General features: G+C 60.2%; 1 protein-coding gene and 1 long non-coding RNA gene across 3 annotated transcripts in view; one reads left to right on the top strand and one right to left on the bottom strand.

Annotated features, from left to right (window-relative positions):
* The window catches only part of PLCXD1 (phosphatidylinositol specific phospholipase C X domain containing 1), an 18,657-nt gene extending 3,290 nt beyond the window's left edge, over nucleotides 1-15,367 (bottom strand). Inside the window, exons 1-6 of one of the 2 annotated variants that reach the window (XM_074359341.1) lie at nucleotides 14,842-15,367; nucleotides 11,389-11,533; nucleotides 7,099-7,235; nucleotides 4,252-4,380; nucleotides 3,293-3,448; nucleotides 2,329-2,512 (exon numbers count right to left, since the gene is read on the bottom strand). In XM_074359341.1, the coding sequence (XP_074215442.1) occupies nucleotides 2,329-2,512; nucleotides 3,293-3,448; nucleotides 4,252-4,380; nucleotides 7,099-7,235; nucleotides 11,389-11,533; nucleotides 14,842-15,183 (1,093 nt within the window). In that variant the 5' untranslated portion in view covers nucleotides 15,184-15,367. The remainder of the gene's footprint in view (nucleotides 1-2,328; nucleotides 2,513-3,292; nucleotides 3,449-4,251; nucleotides 4,381-7,098; nucleotides 7,236-11,388; nucleotides 11,534-14,841) is intronic. The other variant, XM_074359340.1, reaches the window with a different exon arrangement.
* Nucleotides 7,185-11,348, top strand: LOC141576364 (uncharacterized). Its single transcript, XR_012504726.1, has 3 exons — nucleotides 7,185-7,602; nucleotides 9,578-9,645; nucleotides 10,610-11,348. It is a non-coding gene; the product is annotated as an uncharacterized LOC141576364 (long non-coding RNA).

The following is a 15,367-nucleotide window of genomic DNA, read 5'->3' as shown; positions in this document are numbered from 1 at the left end:
GGGGCCGTCCTGCTGCTGCAGACTCTTGACTCTCACCCTCCGTCCAAGCTCCTCAGCCAGAGCCGGGAGGGAGGGAGGGAGGCCCCGACTCACCGAGCCGCCCTGGGCTGCCTCCGAGCTGGCCCTGCTTCCTAACGACACGTGGCTCAGCTCGTGGGGCTGCAGAAAGGCCGCCGTGTGCGAGGTCAGGGCCTCGCAGAGGTCAGAACCAGGAAGGCCCCGGGTGCGATTTTCAAAAATGGGAGTAAAATTCATACGGCCATTTTACAGCTCGTGGTTTCAGCACATTCACAACGTTGTGCAGCCACCACCTCTGTCTGCTTCCAGAACCTTCTCACCCACCAAAGGAGACCCCGTCCCCGTGAGCAGTCGCCCCCGGCCCCCGGCCCCTGGCCCCACGAACCCACTTTCTGTCTGTGGATTCGCCTGTCCTGGGCGTTTCCTGTAAGCGGAATCACACTCTGCCTGTCCCTCTGTGTCTGACCTACTGGACCTCGTTTTTAAGGTCCATCCACGTGCGCGTGTCCTAAGCTCACTCCTTTTCACAAACAACACTCCACTGTGTGGACAGACCACGTCTGTCTGTCCATTCATCCAACCACAGGCATTCACCCTGGACGCTTCCCGAACAACCTGGCACCACCAGGCCTGGGACCCGGCTGATTTCAAGGTCCAGCCAGGTGGGCACCAGGCCCCCCACACCCCAGATCCCACCACTTGGCTGTTCTCAACAACAAGGCCCCAGAGCTGCACCCCCAAAGTGGGGATTTCTTCTGGGGAAACAGCAGGAGACAAACAGGGAACCCAGAGGTCAGTGTCCAGAGGTCAGTGTCCAGGCTGCAAACAGCTGCTGTTTTAGTGGAAACGGGTCAGAGGGAGCCTGGGCAGAAGCAGGCCCCAGACACCAGCAGACGTGTCTGTGGGGACACTGGGGGGTCATTTGAGTAAAACCATCATCGATCACGTTGGCGCAGCGAAAACAGCCACCTCCTCGCTACACATGGTACCATGCGAAACGGGCCAGGAGTCAATCAGCAGCAGGACCCAGGACAGGACACTGGGCAGTGGGCCCCGGGACCCGGGCGTCCCCCAGCAGCCCTGCCCTTGACCATAGGTGCAAACACCTGCACCGTGAACCACGGGCGACACAAGTTCCCCGTCATCAAAGCAACGGTGCAGCAACGCAGAAACACCACTGACCCTCCGAGCAGCCGGGAAAGGGCTGACTTCCTTAAAGGAACCGACAACCCACGAAGATGAAGCAGGGGACCCCGCCGGAGACACCCGCGGCCAGAACACACTCACTGTGGGGGGGATGCGATCCCCTCTCTCCCGGCCCCTCCCCAGAGCAGGAGGCCGGCACCCGGTGCACAGCTCAGCCACAGGCACCCCGAACTGAGGGAGCAAAATGTGACAGAGAGACAGGGTGAGGGAGACAGAGACAGAGAGAGAGAGACAGAGGGAGAGACAGAGAGACACATAGAGACAGAGACAGAGAGACGCAGAGGGAAGGGCACAGACAGAGGCACAAACAGAAGGAGAGACAGAGATGCAGAGGCAGAGAGAGGGAGGAGGTGGAGCTGCCGGGCATATGGTTGAGTGTCTCCCTCCCCTGGTCCGTCTCCCACCAGAGTCGCGGGGCCACTCAAGATCTGCTATGAAAACAGGCTAACGAGTGTACACCCTGAGCACTGCCCGTGACAGAAATGCCAGGCACTCCTGTCCCTGAGGCCTGTGTGCAGGGAGACATAGACATGACCGAGTGAAAGCCACGTGCACATGGACACGGTCAGTCCTGCTGGACGGCACAGCCTCACCTGCAGAGCAGACGGGGTGGTGGACCTCCCTGGGGAGGCTCTGTTTACACAGCCACGTCAGTGCTGTGTGTGTGTGTGTGTGTGCAAGGGTGCAGGTGTACACATAGAACCTCATATAGATTGGGGGTGTGTGTATGTGTGTGCACTGACTGGTATGCATGGGTGTGTGTGCGTAGACACACATGTACACATACAAGTCTGTACGTGTTTGTACACAAATAATCCACGTGGGACATACACGTGTACATGTGTATGTGTGCACATGGGCCTGTATGCTTGTGTATGTGTACACAGATGCATGCCCACATATGCTGGTGTGTGTCCATTACACAGGCACGTGCATGGTTGTGTGGGTGTGCACACATTACGCATATGTATTGTACAGACACGCACACGTGCACACACCTGTGCATGCACATGTACACACACAGCGTATTTCTTTCACCTGGGCCCCAAAGCAAACTGTGCACCTGGCAGCACGTGGCACCTCCGCGCAGAAGGCATCACGCACCTGGGCGGCCGCAGCTCTTCATGTGCTCCAGGTAGCGGATGAGGTCCTGGGGCTTCACCTGGTTCCCCCACCAGTAAGGGATCCCGGGCCACAGTTCCACGTGCCGGCTCACAGACGTCTCATCCTCGTAGGACAGGAGGACCTGCTGGCCCCGCGACCACAGCTGGCGCAGCGTGGGCACCTCCTGGAGGGATGGATCACCAGGGCGCCCGTGAGACGTGGCGCAGTGGGTTCTGGGGGGTCTGTGAGAGGACAGTGGTGGGTGGAGATATTGGGGATATCTGTGAGGAGATGGTGGTGGGTGAGTACTGGGGATATGTCTTTGAAGAGGTGATGAAGGTAAAATGAGGTCACTAGGGTGGGTCCTGATCCTATAGCACTGGGGTCCTTGTAAGAAGAGGAGGTGAGGACCCAGACACACACAGAGGGACGGCCACGTGAGGACACAGGGAGGAGCCGGCCGTCCACACCCCAAGGGGAGAGGGCTCGGGAGACACCAGCCCTGCTCACACCTTGACCTCACCTTGACCTCAGATCCCAGCCTCCAGGACTGGGAGACATGAAGATCTGCTGTTCTGAGGCTCCGATTGTGAGCAGCAGCCCCAGGACAGACCAGAGGACACTCAGCACAGACATGGGGAATGAAAACACTGTGCAGACTTCTGCACAAGCACCAGCGTGACCCCTGGTCCAGAGAAGCAGCTGCACCCATGATGTCACCTGGGACACCCTCCCAGCACAGGTGCCGCCCTGGGCCACACTGTGCACCTGAGGGCAGTGGTCTCCTCACTGGGCGTCCAGAGGACCCTGGTAGTGGCCCCATTGGCACCAGAATGATGTCCACGTTATGCAGGGCGGGGCCAAGTGAGCGGGTGGAGCCTGTGATTAGAACCCAGCTCGCCCTCCCCATTGTCCCCGCCGCCCCCGCCATGGAGAGGTGTGGGGAGGCTGTGACCCTTCTCACCCCTCGGGGACACAGCATGTCCCCAAAGATGTTCTTGATGCAGGTGACCAGGTACTCGTGCAGGTCCTCTGTCATCCCCTCGAAGTTCCTGCACGCCAGGAGGACCACCTCCCGCGGGTGCTTCTCCAGCCACTCGGAGATCTCCGTGAGCGTGTCCTGGGCGGGGCGGAGGGGTGGTCGTGAGAGGGGAGTAGGGGCTTCCCTGGGGGAGGCTACCTTGTGAGGGGTGAGAAGGGGCTTCCCCAGGCAATCCCCTCCTCCCCGGGTCCTGGACACACAGACATGAAGCAGGGCAGCTGCCCTCGAGGGAGGCAGCCTCACCCAGGTGACAGCCGGGCCAGCTTGTCCTTGCTCTGGGGGAGACGTGTGTGTGTGCATGAGTGTGCCCTTGTGTGCGCGCCTGCAGGGGCACGTGTGTGTGCACGTACGTCGGTGCCTGCACGTGCACAGATATGCACGTGCGTGCGCACACTCCGGAGGACACCGCTTGTGTAAATGTGTGAGGTCCGGAAGCTGTGGGGAGCGTGAGAGGGCCAGCAGGTGATGTGCAGAGTGACGTCCCAGGGACATGGCCTCCAGATCCCTGGGGGCCTGCAGGGGTTCACGGGGGACTGAGGGGTGGAACAGGAGGTGGCTTATCCAGCAGCCAAGAGGATGGATTGAAAACCCCCAAACTGGACGCAGGAAGACGTATCTCACTTAGCAAGACGCCAGGAGGCAAGGCAGAGGCCAGGGCACCAGTGCAAACACAGAAACACACGCTGGTCAGGAATTCCAGCTGACCGGCTGACGGAAGCCAGCCCTCTCCCATCTGGGGTGGACGTGTGTCCGTCCCCTTAGAGGCCAGCCTCTTCCCACCTGGGGTGGACATGGTTGTCCCCTTAAAGTCCTCCGGCTCCTGCCTAGAGTGGACACGGGTGTCCCTGGCTGGTGGGGCCTCTGCACCCCACCCCCCGTACCTCCACCAGCGCGGTCGTGTACACCATGTGGACGAAGTGCAGGTTCCTCTCGGAGCCCTCCTCCATGTGCGCGACCCGCAGGTCCAGGTACCGCACCCCAGCGTCCAGCTGCTCCGTGACGGTCAGCACCTGCGGACAGAGGTCGGTCATCTCTGCTGGAGACAGAGGGCAGCTCCCACCTCAGTGCTGCCCTCTGGGGCTGGGACGGTGCTGGGGGAGGCCGTCTGATGGCCGTGCTGTCCAGAGTCAGACCCATAGCTGTGGTGCTGCCGGGGCTCAGGCAGCCACTCGGGGGGACCCTGCATCCGGAACCCTCTCCCGGGGACGCTGGCCCTGTAGAGCCACAGACCGTGCCTGGTGAGGCCCCGTCCTGCAGGAAATGCCTGGGGCCCTGACGTAGGTCTCAGGACGTCCGTGCAGGGTCCCACCTCACCCTTTTCCCAGCCAGTCACTGGGCAGAACCCCTCTGGGTTCAGCAGCCCCAGGCCAGGCTCCAGGACCCCCCACCTGGACCCTCGGACATCCGGCCACACAGGGACAGGCACTGGAGGGGAGGTCCCCACCCCACAAACAGCACTAGGAGAGCCAAGGAGCCCAGAGAGGGGCAAAGAGAAGGAAAGGCCCCCCTCCTCACAGAGCGAGAGGACGAGGCCACAGTAACACTAACATGAAGAAGAGAAGACGGTGCTGCGTCCTTGACACGGAGCAGTAACGGGAAAAGGGAAAACACAGGAAACAGAAGGGAAACGGTACCCCCTCTACCCAAAATAAAGGGCAAAGCAGTGTTAACCTGAAGAGTAAAAGAGGTGGCACCGAGTGCTCTGCACACAGGACGAGGAGGAAGAAAGCAAGAATCTAAGTGAGCGCAATCTCACACCCCGGGTGTCCCTGCAGGGAGCTCGGTTCCCTTTTGCTCGACCCCTGTTGACAGATGAGGAAACCGAGGCCCGGGAGGGTAGGAAGAGGCCTGCTCTGGGCGCGGCGGGGGCCCGCGCTCCACCCTGCACTGCAGCCGCGCAGAGCTGCCCGAGGGTCCTCAGCACAGTCCTGTTACACGGCTGCCTCTCCTTTGGTTACGGTTCTGGGTGGAGTCTACGCTTTCCGGCTGTGAAATGGGCACTCATTCTTCCAGTGTTTGCAGAACAGTCTAAAGGGGGCAACAGAATTCGCACGGGAGTGACCCTGCCGCCCAGGCCTGTGCTGAGATCTGGACCCTGCAGAGGACCCTCCCTCAGGCGGGGGTGCACGCCCCCCCAGGTGTTCCTGTTAGAAGTAAGCGACCATCCCCGCCACCCCCCACACACTGTCCTGTCTTCCTGTGAGCATTACATGTTCAGCCCCTTCTGATGACACTGGGTATTCCGGATCCAAAGACCTTTCAGATCTGTGGGCTCAGCTGCGTGGATGGCACTACTGCCCTGTGGCCGGATCCTTCCCCACAGGCCTCTGTGGTTCTCTCTCTGCCAGGTCCCTGAAAGCTTCCAGCCTTTCCTGCAGTGCCACCCATCCCCTGCACCCCCACCCCCGCAGAGCTCCCCATCACCCAAGCACGGCAGGACCCCAGCCCCGTGGGATCCCAGGACTGCCGGACTCCTGGGCTCCAGACGACCTGCTGCCCCTCCTGCCGGGGTCTGGGCTGCCCCTGCGAGGCTCCAGCTGCAGGTGCTTGACGCAAGTCAGGAATGTTGTTTCCCAACATTCCAGACCTCCCTCTCTGCCCCCGCACATCCCCAGTGGGATTTCGGCAGCCCTGGGTGTGACTGAAACTCCCAGAAGGAAGCAATTACAAAGGAGAGCTGGGGGTTTGGAGCCAGTCAACCGCTGGGAGGACTAGCCTCTGGGAGCAGAAAAGCAGGAACACTGAGGCCCCAGCGCAGGCAGAGGGGGCTGGGGGTCAGCGGCCCCCGGGGTGGACTTGTGTCCCCACCAGCACCCGCACCCCGGCGTGCTCCCTCCCCCAGCCCGGGGTTCTGGCTAATGTGTGCGCAGGGTGAGGGACCACAGGCAGCTCTGTGCCCGTCTGCGCCCGGGCCCCTAGGTGACTCCGGGAGGCCCTTTCCTCTCCACGCCCCCTCCCAGCTGCTCTCCCGTCCCTAAACCCTCGTCCATGCCGTCAACACAGGGGAAGGGCTGCCGGAGGAGGATGTGAGGCAAACAGACTGAAAAGGAGAAGTCCATTCTCCTGCTGAGTCAGGGCAGACCCAGCTTCCCTCACTCCCGTCCCTGGAGAGTTTCCAGGAGAAAACATGTAAGTGTAGGTACTTGGCCACTTTTTCAGATGCACGTACACCTTTTCAAGGAGACCTCTGGCCAGCCCGGCAGCTTGGCACGTTTTCTCCAGGCCTGGGTGTGTGTCTAAGACACGTGGGGAAGAAAACGCCCACCTCCCTGCTCCAGATGCAAACCGGCACCTCCCTCAGTGGTTGTCATGTGGACACGGTCGGGCAGGGGGTTCTCCTCTCTGCTGCACAAAGGGAGCAGATCTTCCATCTCTTCAGCGTCTCTTCAGCTGACATGCGCCCCATCCTGCCTTTACAGTGTTCCCAGTAAAACCTTGTTCTTCCCTATCTGTTTGGGAGGCTTTCTGGCTTGAAGGGGGTTTGTCTTCAATCCTATTTCCCCAACAGGGATGAGGACGCTGTCCCCCAACTCCCGGGACCCCTACCTGGCTGATGGGACACTTCAGCACCACGGGGAGGGAGCCCCCTGACTCCCGGGACCCCTAGCTGGGTGATGGACACTTCAGCACCAAGGGGAGGGAGCCCCCTGACTCCCAGGACCCCTACCTGGGTGATGGACACTTCAGCACCACGGGGAGGGAGCCCCCCCGACACCCAAGACCCCTACCTGGGTGATGGACCACTTCAGCACCACGGGGAGAGTGACACATGGCAGGGTCTTGCCCAGAAACTGCAGCAGCCGTGACTCATTGTGGGAAATGGGGGACCTCTTGTCCAGGCAGTATGTCATGGTGTCGTGGCTCCCTGGAGGAAAACCCGAGGGACATGTCACCCGTTAGCCTCTTCCTCCTGCTCTGTGTCCAGAGCTGCACACGGGAAACAAGCGCAAAGCACCGGCAGGCAGTGGTGGCCCCGAAACTCACACCCACGTGGGCTGGGGACCAGGATCTTAACTGGACATAGGGTGTCTGCAGATGTGATAAAGTGAAGGACCTGAGAGGAGGTCCTCCTGGAGGAGGTGGGCCTACATCCAAGGACAGTGTCCTTAGAAGAGACAGAAGAGGAGAGACACAGACACAGAGGAGACGCCACGTGGAGACGGAGGCAGAGAAGGGAGGGAACTCACACACCCAGGAATACATGTTAACTGCAGAAAAATGAGAACATATAGGTAAGTGAAAAAAAATTAAAATTCTCTACAGAGATATAGAAATTTATATGTCTTTTTATATTATATATTATACACATTATACATATTATATAAATGGATCTGTTTATATGTGGAGACAATCCATTATTATATGTAAATATACAGTTACATATATTCTAAACAAGCAACAGGATCAAACTACGCAATTTTCATCTGCTTCCTTACGTAACAGGCTACCGTCAGCGTGTTGTACACAGGGAGCCCTAGCCGTAATGGCCGTGTCGCTCCCTGGATGTTTATGAACATGTGTACCCAACAGCTGTCACTGGAGGGTTTTTGTTACGCTCCTCCCAGTCCTGCATCCACAGGTCCCTGTCCTCTCTGAAGTCGGCCAAGTCATGCCAGGGATCGGACTCGGGCCATGCTGGGAACCCAGCTGATGGGACACCTGGGCGGCTATCTGGAAAAATGCGGACTGGATCGTGCCCCAGGAAAATGAACTGCCAACGAGTCAAGGATTTAATTTCTCCTAAGCCATACTGTTACAGAAGAAAGCCTCTGGCGGATGTGAAAGCCTGAGTGATTCTCAGAAAGCCTGCTGAGTGAGAGCAGGGACCCAGAGGACATGCCGCAAGGCCGGCCGTAGAAAGCCTGGGGGAGGCAGCACCGAACTGGGGTGAAAGGGACCGGAGCAAGGCTGCTTCCCCAGGGGGGCGCGGGTCGGCCAGGGCCACGGGGCTACGTGGCAGGGCAACACACGAGGGGTCTGTGCCGTCTGCCACATTTACACGATTCCTGAGAAAACCTAGGACAGAAGGAGCCATGAAGGAAGCACAAGTGATGAGGGATGAGATGCCATCACTGACCCACAGGTGATACGTCCTGTGAGCAAAGACTCGGGGACTGGGTGGAAGCCATCACTGCCCTCCAGGAAGAACTGGGCAAAGGGGTGTCCAGGTGCGAAACCTGCGTCCTTCCACAGGGAGCTGCTCCGGGTCTGCACGTGTGCCGTGGGGCTCTCCACCTCGCTTTTTGGTGAAACAAGACGGGAAAGGCCTACGTGATCCTCAGTGGGTGTTGGTTAAATTAATCGCACAGTCCGCATAGTGGGACTCTATGTACATTTAATATTGGAGGCACACAAGGAACTGATGAGGAGTGATTCCCATGGTGGCTGGTCAGGGGAACAGGGCAGAGGCCCACCTGGGGACTGCAGCTCCCATTCGTAGGGGAGGGGCAGATGCCCACCAGTGTGGTGCTTCTGTGTGCACAGAACGTCCTTGAAGGGTCCTTGGGCCCTGGAGGGAGGACTGGGGTTCTTAGGGGGAGATGGGCCCACCTCCTTCTCTTTTCATGTCCTTCTGGTGCATCAGCTATGCTCTTAAAGTTTGGCTCTGAGTATGCAGAGTATAAAATGAAAACAGGTTTTCAAACAAGTATTTGGACATAGCAACACTAGTCACACAGCACAAAGGTGGAAACCTTCCAAGTGTCCATCCAGTGATGGATGGATGAGCAGAATGAGGTCCATGCACACAGGGGAATATTACTCAGCCAGGAAAAGGAGCAAAGCTCTGACACAGGCTGCAGCGTGGGAGGACCCTGAACGCAGGATGCTCCGTGAGAGAAGCAGACACAGAAGGACACACAGTATGTGATTCCAGTTACAGGAAACGCCCAGAACAGGCAAATCCACAGTCACAGGAAGTGGTTAGTGGTGCCAGGGGCTGGGGGAGGGGGAGGGGAGTAATGATTTAATGTGCAGAGGGATGAGAATGTTCTGAAACTAGACAGCAGGGGCAATGCCTCAGTGTTGTGAATATGCTAAAAGCCCCTGAACTCTGTAAGTGGGTGAACTGCGTTGTATGCAAATTGCATCTTAAAAAACTGTCAAAAATAGCACGAAGTTGTACATAAGTCATTCCTCCACCAAATTTATAAATTCATTTGAAAGCGTGAAGGACACTGACTCCTTTCTTCTCTCCCACGTTTCCAGGGAGTATCGTTCCAGGACCAGCGCCCTCACGCTGAGCTAGTAGGAGCCAGGAGGTCGGACCCCTGCAGGTGGGGACTGCGGGCAGCGGGGAGACGGACCCCCGCAGGTGGGGACTGTGGGCAGTGTGGGAGAGCATCGAGGGCCACGCAGGGCCTCCAGAACCTGCTGCAGGACATGGGACCAGTGGGGCAGGTCTGTCCAGGCACCACATGTTGCCTCTTGTGATGTGGGGTCCGGGGGACCCCAAGCCAGAGAAAATCGTGTCTGCTGGTCCTCAGACACCCCTGGAGGAGTGAGGGCTGAGGCACAGCCCCCAGGCCTGGCTCAGGGAGCCAGGATGTGCCTGGGGTGCAGGCCTCTCCTGAGCAGAGGCGGGCAGTCCACAGGTCAGGAGAGGGGGGTCTCCCAGGAGGGGCGGAGCCGGAGCCCCTGTTCAGAGGCCAGTCCACGCCACCCCCTGTGCCTCAGCCCTCTCTCCTCCCTGTCCACCTGGCCAGCTTTCCTCCCAGTGGGGGCTCCTCCCACAGCTGGGGCTAGGGTCCCATGGACCCACGTCCCCGAACAGCCTGGGGGTCTTGATGAGGCCTGGGTCAGGAGAGCCACAGAGGGCCCTTCTGTGGCTGGGAGGCCTGAGGGCCTGGGGGCTCTCTTCCTGCAATGTCCTCCAGCTGCTCCACAGCCCTGTCCCCACAGCTCTGTCCCCGCAGCCCCGTCCCACAGCTCTGTCCCCGCAGCCCCGTCCCACAGCTCTGTCCCCGCAGCCCCGTCCCCAGCAGGGACGCACTCAGCTGAGGTTAGAGAGAGCGGGGCTGCGGCTGGCGGACCCTGCACCCAAGTTTGCGGGCAGTTCGCTGCCTGTCCCACACCCCGAAGGGATGAGTGGGCCTGGGGCCCCCTCCGCCTACAGAGGGCAGGGCAGCACAGAACCCGAAAGTCATGAAGGAAGCAAAACAAACGGACAATGTCCCAACAGCAAGAAATAGCACAAAGCTGGCCGTCCAATGGAATCAGTATTTTCTGTTTGTCCAACAGTCCCTGCAAACAAGAGCTGGGCCAGGGCAGCCAGCGGGCAGTGCTGGCCATCACAGGCCAGCGAGGTGCCCGGCGTCCACGTGGCTGGAGGAGTGCGGGTGAGAACAAGGAGCGCGGGCACCTCCAGGAGGTCACTGGGACGGTGTTGGCCGGCGGCGACCCTCCTCACCCCGGCTGTGGTGCCCGTGGCCATCTCTGCAATGTCCTGAGCACAGATGTCTCTCCCTGGCACTGGCACTGGCACCTGCCTGGTCACCGTGGGGTCTTCTCCTGCTTGCCCCCACCCAGGCTGAGACACCTGTCCAGGGCTGAGCTCTGCAGCACTTCTGACAATAAAATGGGCTCGAGTCCAAGCTTCTTTAATTTGCTTAGAAAGTCCCTGGACCATTTACTGAGCCTCTCGGGGCTGGGACCCAACTGTGAACCCTCCAGGCTGAAGCACAGATGCCACACGAGCTCTGCTGGGGAACGCGGATGTGCACAAGCAGCCTGAAATTCCCGGGGCCCCAGAGGGAGAGCTGGCCGGCCAAGGGCAACATCACCCCAAATCCCCCAGACGTCTCGTCTCCCTGAAGCTACTCTCTCAGGGGTGTGCCGCGTGCCTCCCGGGAAGGAAGTGGACAGAGAAGGGAAAGCACTCGGGTGTGTGCATGTGAGTACATGTACGCACTTGTATGTGTGTGCGCGCACATGCATGTACATGTGTACGTGGGCACGCGTGTCCTACGTGGTGTCCCTACACCCAGGTCTGTCTCCCGCCGGGAACGCAGGGGCCTCACCTGGGATGGAGAGGTGGTGGAGGGGCACGTCCCAGAGCCGCGGGCACAGCGCCGACATCCAGTCCGCGTTCTCCGTGGTGCAGTGCAGGCCCGGGGAGCTGCCAGATGTGCTCACTCGCCCACCCATGGAGGCCAACTCTGTGATCTGACCCAGGAAATAAGGTTTTGCATAATTAAAACAGGGCACCCAGAAAACACAGTGCTGGTTGAGGGAAGCATGGCTTTGAGAAAGAGGAACAAGTAGACTTCCTTTCAAACAGAAAGTAGGATGGGGTGGTGGGGAGTGGACAAGAGCTCTGGACAGAGAAACACACACACACACCCCTACACACACACACAAGAGCTCTGGACAGAGACCGAGACAGAGGGACAGACAGACAGACAGATGGGGGTGTGGAAGAGAGGGTTTGCGGAAGAGGAAGGGAGGGAGAGACATAGAGGGGCAGGGACGACAGACCCAGGAGCTCAAATCCACTTTCCCGGGTGGCTAGAGCAGGTGACGGGCCTCCAGAGGCCCCCCGACCTCTGGTCATGCACTGACCGCCCCATCTGGGGACTGCAAAGGGGCCCAGGCTGTGCCTGTGGGGTCTCTGGCGTGGCGGCTTCCATCCTGGAGGTGGTGGAACCTGGGGCCCAGGTCAGCACCCCACCTTTGCTCTCCAGGGCTCTGCCTCTGCCTGTCAGTGCTGGTGCAGGAAAAGTGATCTGAGAGGCTCCAGGATGAAGCGTGGAGCGGGGGAGGGGGCCACCTGAGCAGGTGAGCTACGGGACTGCATTTCCGCAGTGTCTCCCTTGCTTGTCCGGGTCCTGGTGCCCCCAGGTCTCTCTGTGGACTGGAGGAGACCTTGTGGGTCCTTCCATTACAGCTGTAGCCGCTGCTTCCTGAGTGCCCACCGTGGGTAGAAGTGACCTTATTCTCAGGACAAGCAGATAAGGTGTGTGTACCCTGCCCACACCCGCACAGGTACAGGAGGGAGGCTGACAGAAGCATCCTTCGGGGTGCAGCAGGCAGGACCGGGCCCCCCAGGTCCCTCAGCTGCTGAGGCCTGCACCACGTCCACCAGGGTCCAGCCGGCCGGCCTACCTCCTCCACCCAGTGGGATGCCATCAGGGGCTCAGCTCTGCTCCCCAAATTCCTATGTTGAAGCCCTGACCCCCAGGACCCCAGAATGTGACTGTGTTTGGAGATGGGCCTTCCCAGAGGTGATGAAGATAAAATGAGGCCACTTGGGCGAGCCCTGGCCCCATAGGACTGGCATCCTTATAAGAAGAAGAGGTGGTCAGGACAGAGACACCAGGCACACACCCGGGACCACAGGAGGGGCCCACGACTCTCCTCGACCACGTGTCACCCAGGCCCTGCCCTTGTCCTTCACCTCGACCTTGGCCCATCCTTGCTGGGCGGGCACAGCCCCGTCTCAGCAAGAACCCTGCTGAGTCAGTGCAGAGTGAGGGCACCAGAACAGACCACCCCAGCATGGGCCTCGTTGGCATGCGGGTTACTTTGGGCTGAAGGCCACCGAGAACCAGCAGACGCAGGTCTCCTCTAGAACCGGGCACAAGCTTTCCTCCTGCAAAGGAGGCTGACACTGACAGAAAAGACGCTCGTTGAACAAACCCCACTGAACACCCTTGTTCACTGGGGCTTCCTGGCTGCCTTCCTGTAACTTACTCCCCTCAAAAGAAGCTTAGCATCTAAGTGTCCCCTCCCTGACGTCACAGCCCAGGGTCTGGGTGTCCCGTCCCTCCTGTCAAATCCCGGGGTCTACGTGTTCCCCTCCCTCCCAGCACAGGCGGACGTCCTGCAAGTGGAGGGACATAAGAATGAAAACACTTCACTCGCCGTGGGACAGAGTATGTCCCCCCATCATGGAAGGGGATGCTGTTGTAAATGACACTCACCCCACACAAGCCCGGACTTTTGAGAAGCTGTGTCCCCAGGGGTCCCCACTGCAGACCCTGGTCTTCACCTGTCCACTCACCCAGAGCCTGGACTCACTCCTGAGCCCCTGTGCCTCAGTTTCCCCACCTGTGAGAGGGACAAGGCCCTCTCACCGATGTTGAAGGCGACCTGAGGGTCCAGAAGGCCCCTCACCCTCTGAGTGTGGGATACAGATTTGAGCAGAGACCCTTCCCCACTAAGACTCGGCTGAGACTCAGGACCCCCGGTTTCTCGATCAGGACACACAGACCCAGTCCCTCTGGGCTCGTTAGCCGGGTGCTGACCCGCTCCTTCCCAGGATCAGATCCAGGACTGGTCACTCACGTGTCCCCTCCTCCCCAGCCCGAACTGTGCCCGCTGCCCTCACACTGGACAGAAGCCCCGCTCAGGGCACCTCCTGAGTCGGGGCCTCTGGTGCACACGCCATCAGGCCACCTTTCACGCCAGCCCCACGCCTGGGCCTTCACATGTGGGTTTACTCCTGTCCAGGAGAGACCTCCTCTGCCCCAGCTCTCCAGGCGCTGCGGACCTCCGCTCTCTGGGTCCCAAGCACACAGTCAGGTATGCTCAGCGCTGGTGCCAGCCCAGAGCGCCCGGGAGATCCCCACCCCGCAGGTGCAGCTGCGAACTCCATCCTCAGACGGCACACCTGGCAGCCAGCGGGTGCCCCCGAGCACGCTGATGCCTCCCCCGTGAGCACGGGCCCGTCCTCAGCGGGATCCACCCCACCCTCTGCTGCTCAGTCCACACAGGACTAAGCTGAGCGTGTGGGGAGGACCCTGCTGGGTGCAGGATGAGTTAAGATTCCAGTCCTGCCGACCCACCCACCGTGGCCAGGTGAGACACAAGCGCCACCACCAGTGACTCTGCAGGGAGGCTCCCTCCCCACGCACGTCTGCAGGTGGTGACGGGCACACAGCAGGCACGCAGGAAATAGTTCTCAGGTGAATGAATGGGTAGCAACGCTCACTGTGCTGGCAAACCCGCAGACATTCTCAAAGTCCTTGTCCTCACCTGGGCCCCCCAGTGCTCAGCGGGTCCCCGGATCGCTCACAGGCCCCCAGTCACCTGGTCCCCCAGAGGCTCTCTGGGCTCCCCAAACACTCAGTGGTCTCCTGAACCCAACCCGCCTTGATGGCCCTGCCCCCACAGCCCAAGGACAGGACAGGGACCTCGGTCAACAAGTTATTCTCCGACCCCCTGGGTCAGCAGCACAGGAGACTGTGGGTTGTCACGGCCCCCCTGAGGGGCTCCTGTGGGCTCAGGGGCTCTGGCCCAGCAGGGCTCACACCTTTGTGCGGGGACACAGCGCCTGCGAGTGGACGCTTTCCCTCGGTGGTCCTGGCCCTCCAGCCCCTCTCGCTGCCCCTCCGGCCTTTGGGTCCCGGGGAGGAGGGAGGAACCTAGGACCTGAGGGGCAGGAGGGTGGAACACCCAGGACCTCCACCCCACCTGGAGGCACGCCTGCCTCCTCTCCCCAGGGGTCTCTGAATTCAGACTCTGGTACTTACCACGCGGCCGCAGAACCCAGCAGTGTTTCTGGCTGCAGCTCCAGCCTCTTCCGCGTGTATCCTGTTGGAGCCCCAGGCACTTCCTAAAGCACTCCTGGCTGTGATTGGATGCCAGGAACACCCACTCCTGCGGGGCGGGAGGAGGGCGAGGAGAGCCTCCCAGAGCTGACCTGCCCCAGCCCCAGGACGGGCCGGCGGCAACGCTGCAACTCCAGAGGAGACCCCACTGTGGGGGTAGTCTGTAGGAACCTGATCCTCACAGGGGATGTGAGGGCATCCTGACTGTGACCAGGGCATCCAGTGGTCAGATGACAGGACGTGAGGATGTTTGAGTGTGACCATCAGGCCTAGAGGTCAGAGGACAGGGACAGGAGGATGTCCCGAGTGTGACCTCAGGGTCCAGTGGTCAGAGGATGGGGACCCCAGGAGGTCCTGGGTGTGACCTTGGGGCCCAGAGGCCAGTGGACTGGATGTGAGGATGACCTGGCTGCCTGGCCGAGCTCTGGCCACTGTCCATCTTTGCGGT

Source organism: Camelus bactrianus, chromosome X (genome assembly GCF_048773025.1).
Source record: "Camelus bactrianus isolate YW-2024 breed Bactrian camel chromosome X, ASM4877302v1, whole genome shotgun sequence".
NCBI lineage: Eukaryota > Metazoa > Chordata > Mammalia > Artiodactyla > Camelidae > Camelus > Camelus bactrianus.
The sequence above is the reverse complement of the archived record's forward strand: the minus strand, read 5'-3'. Positions and strand labels throughout refer to the sequence as shown.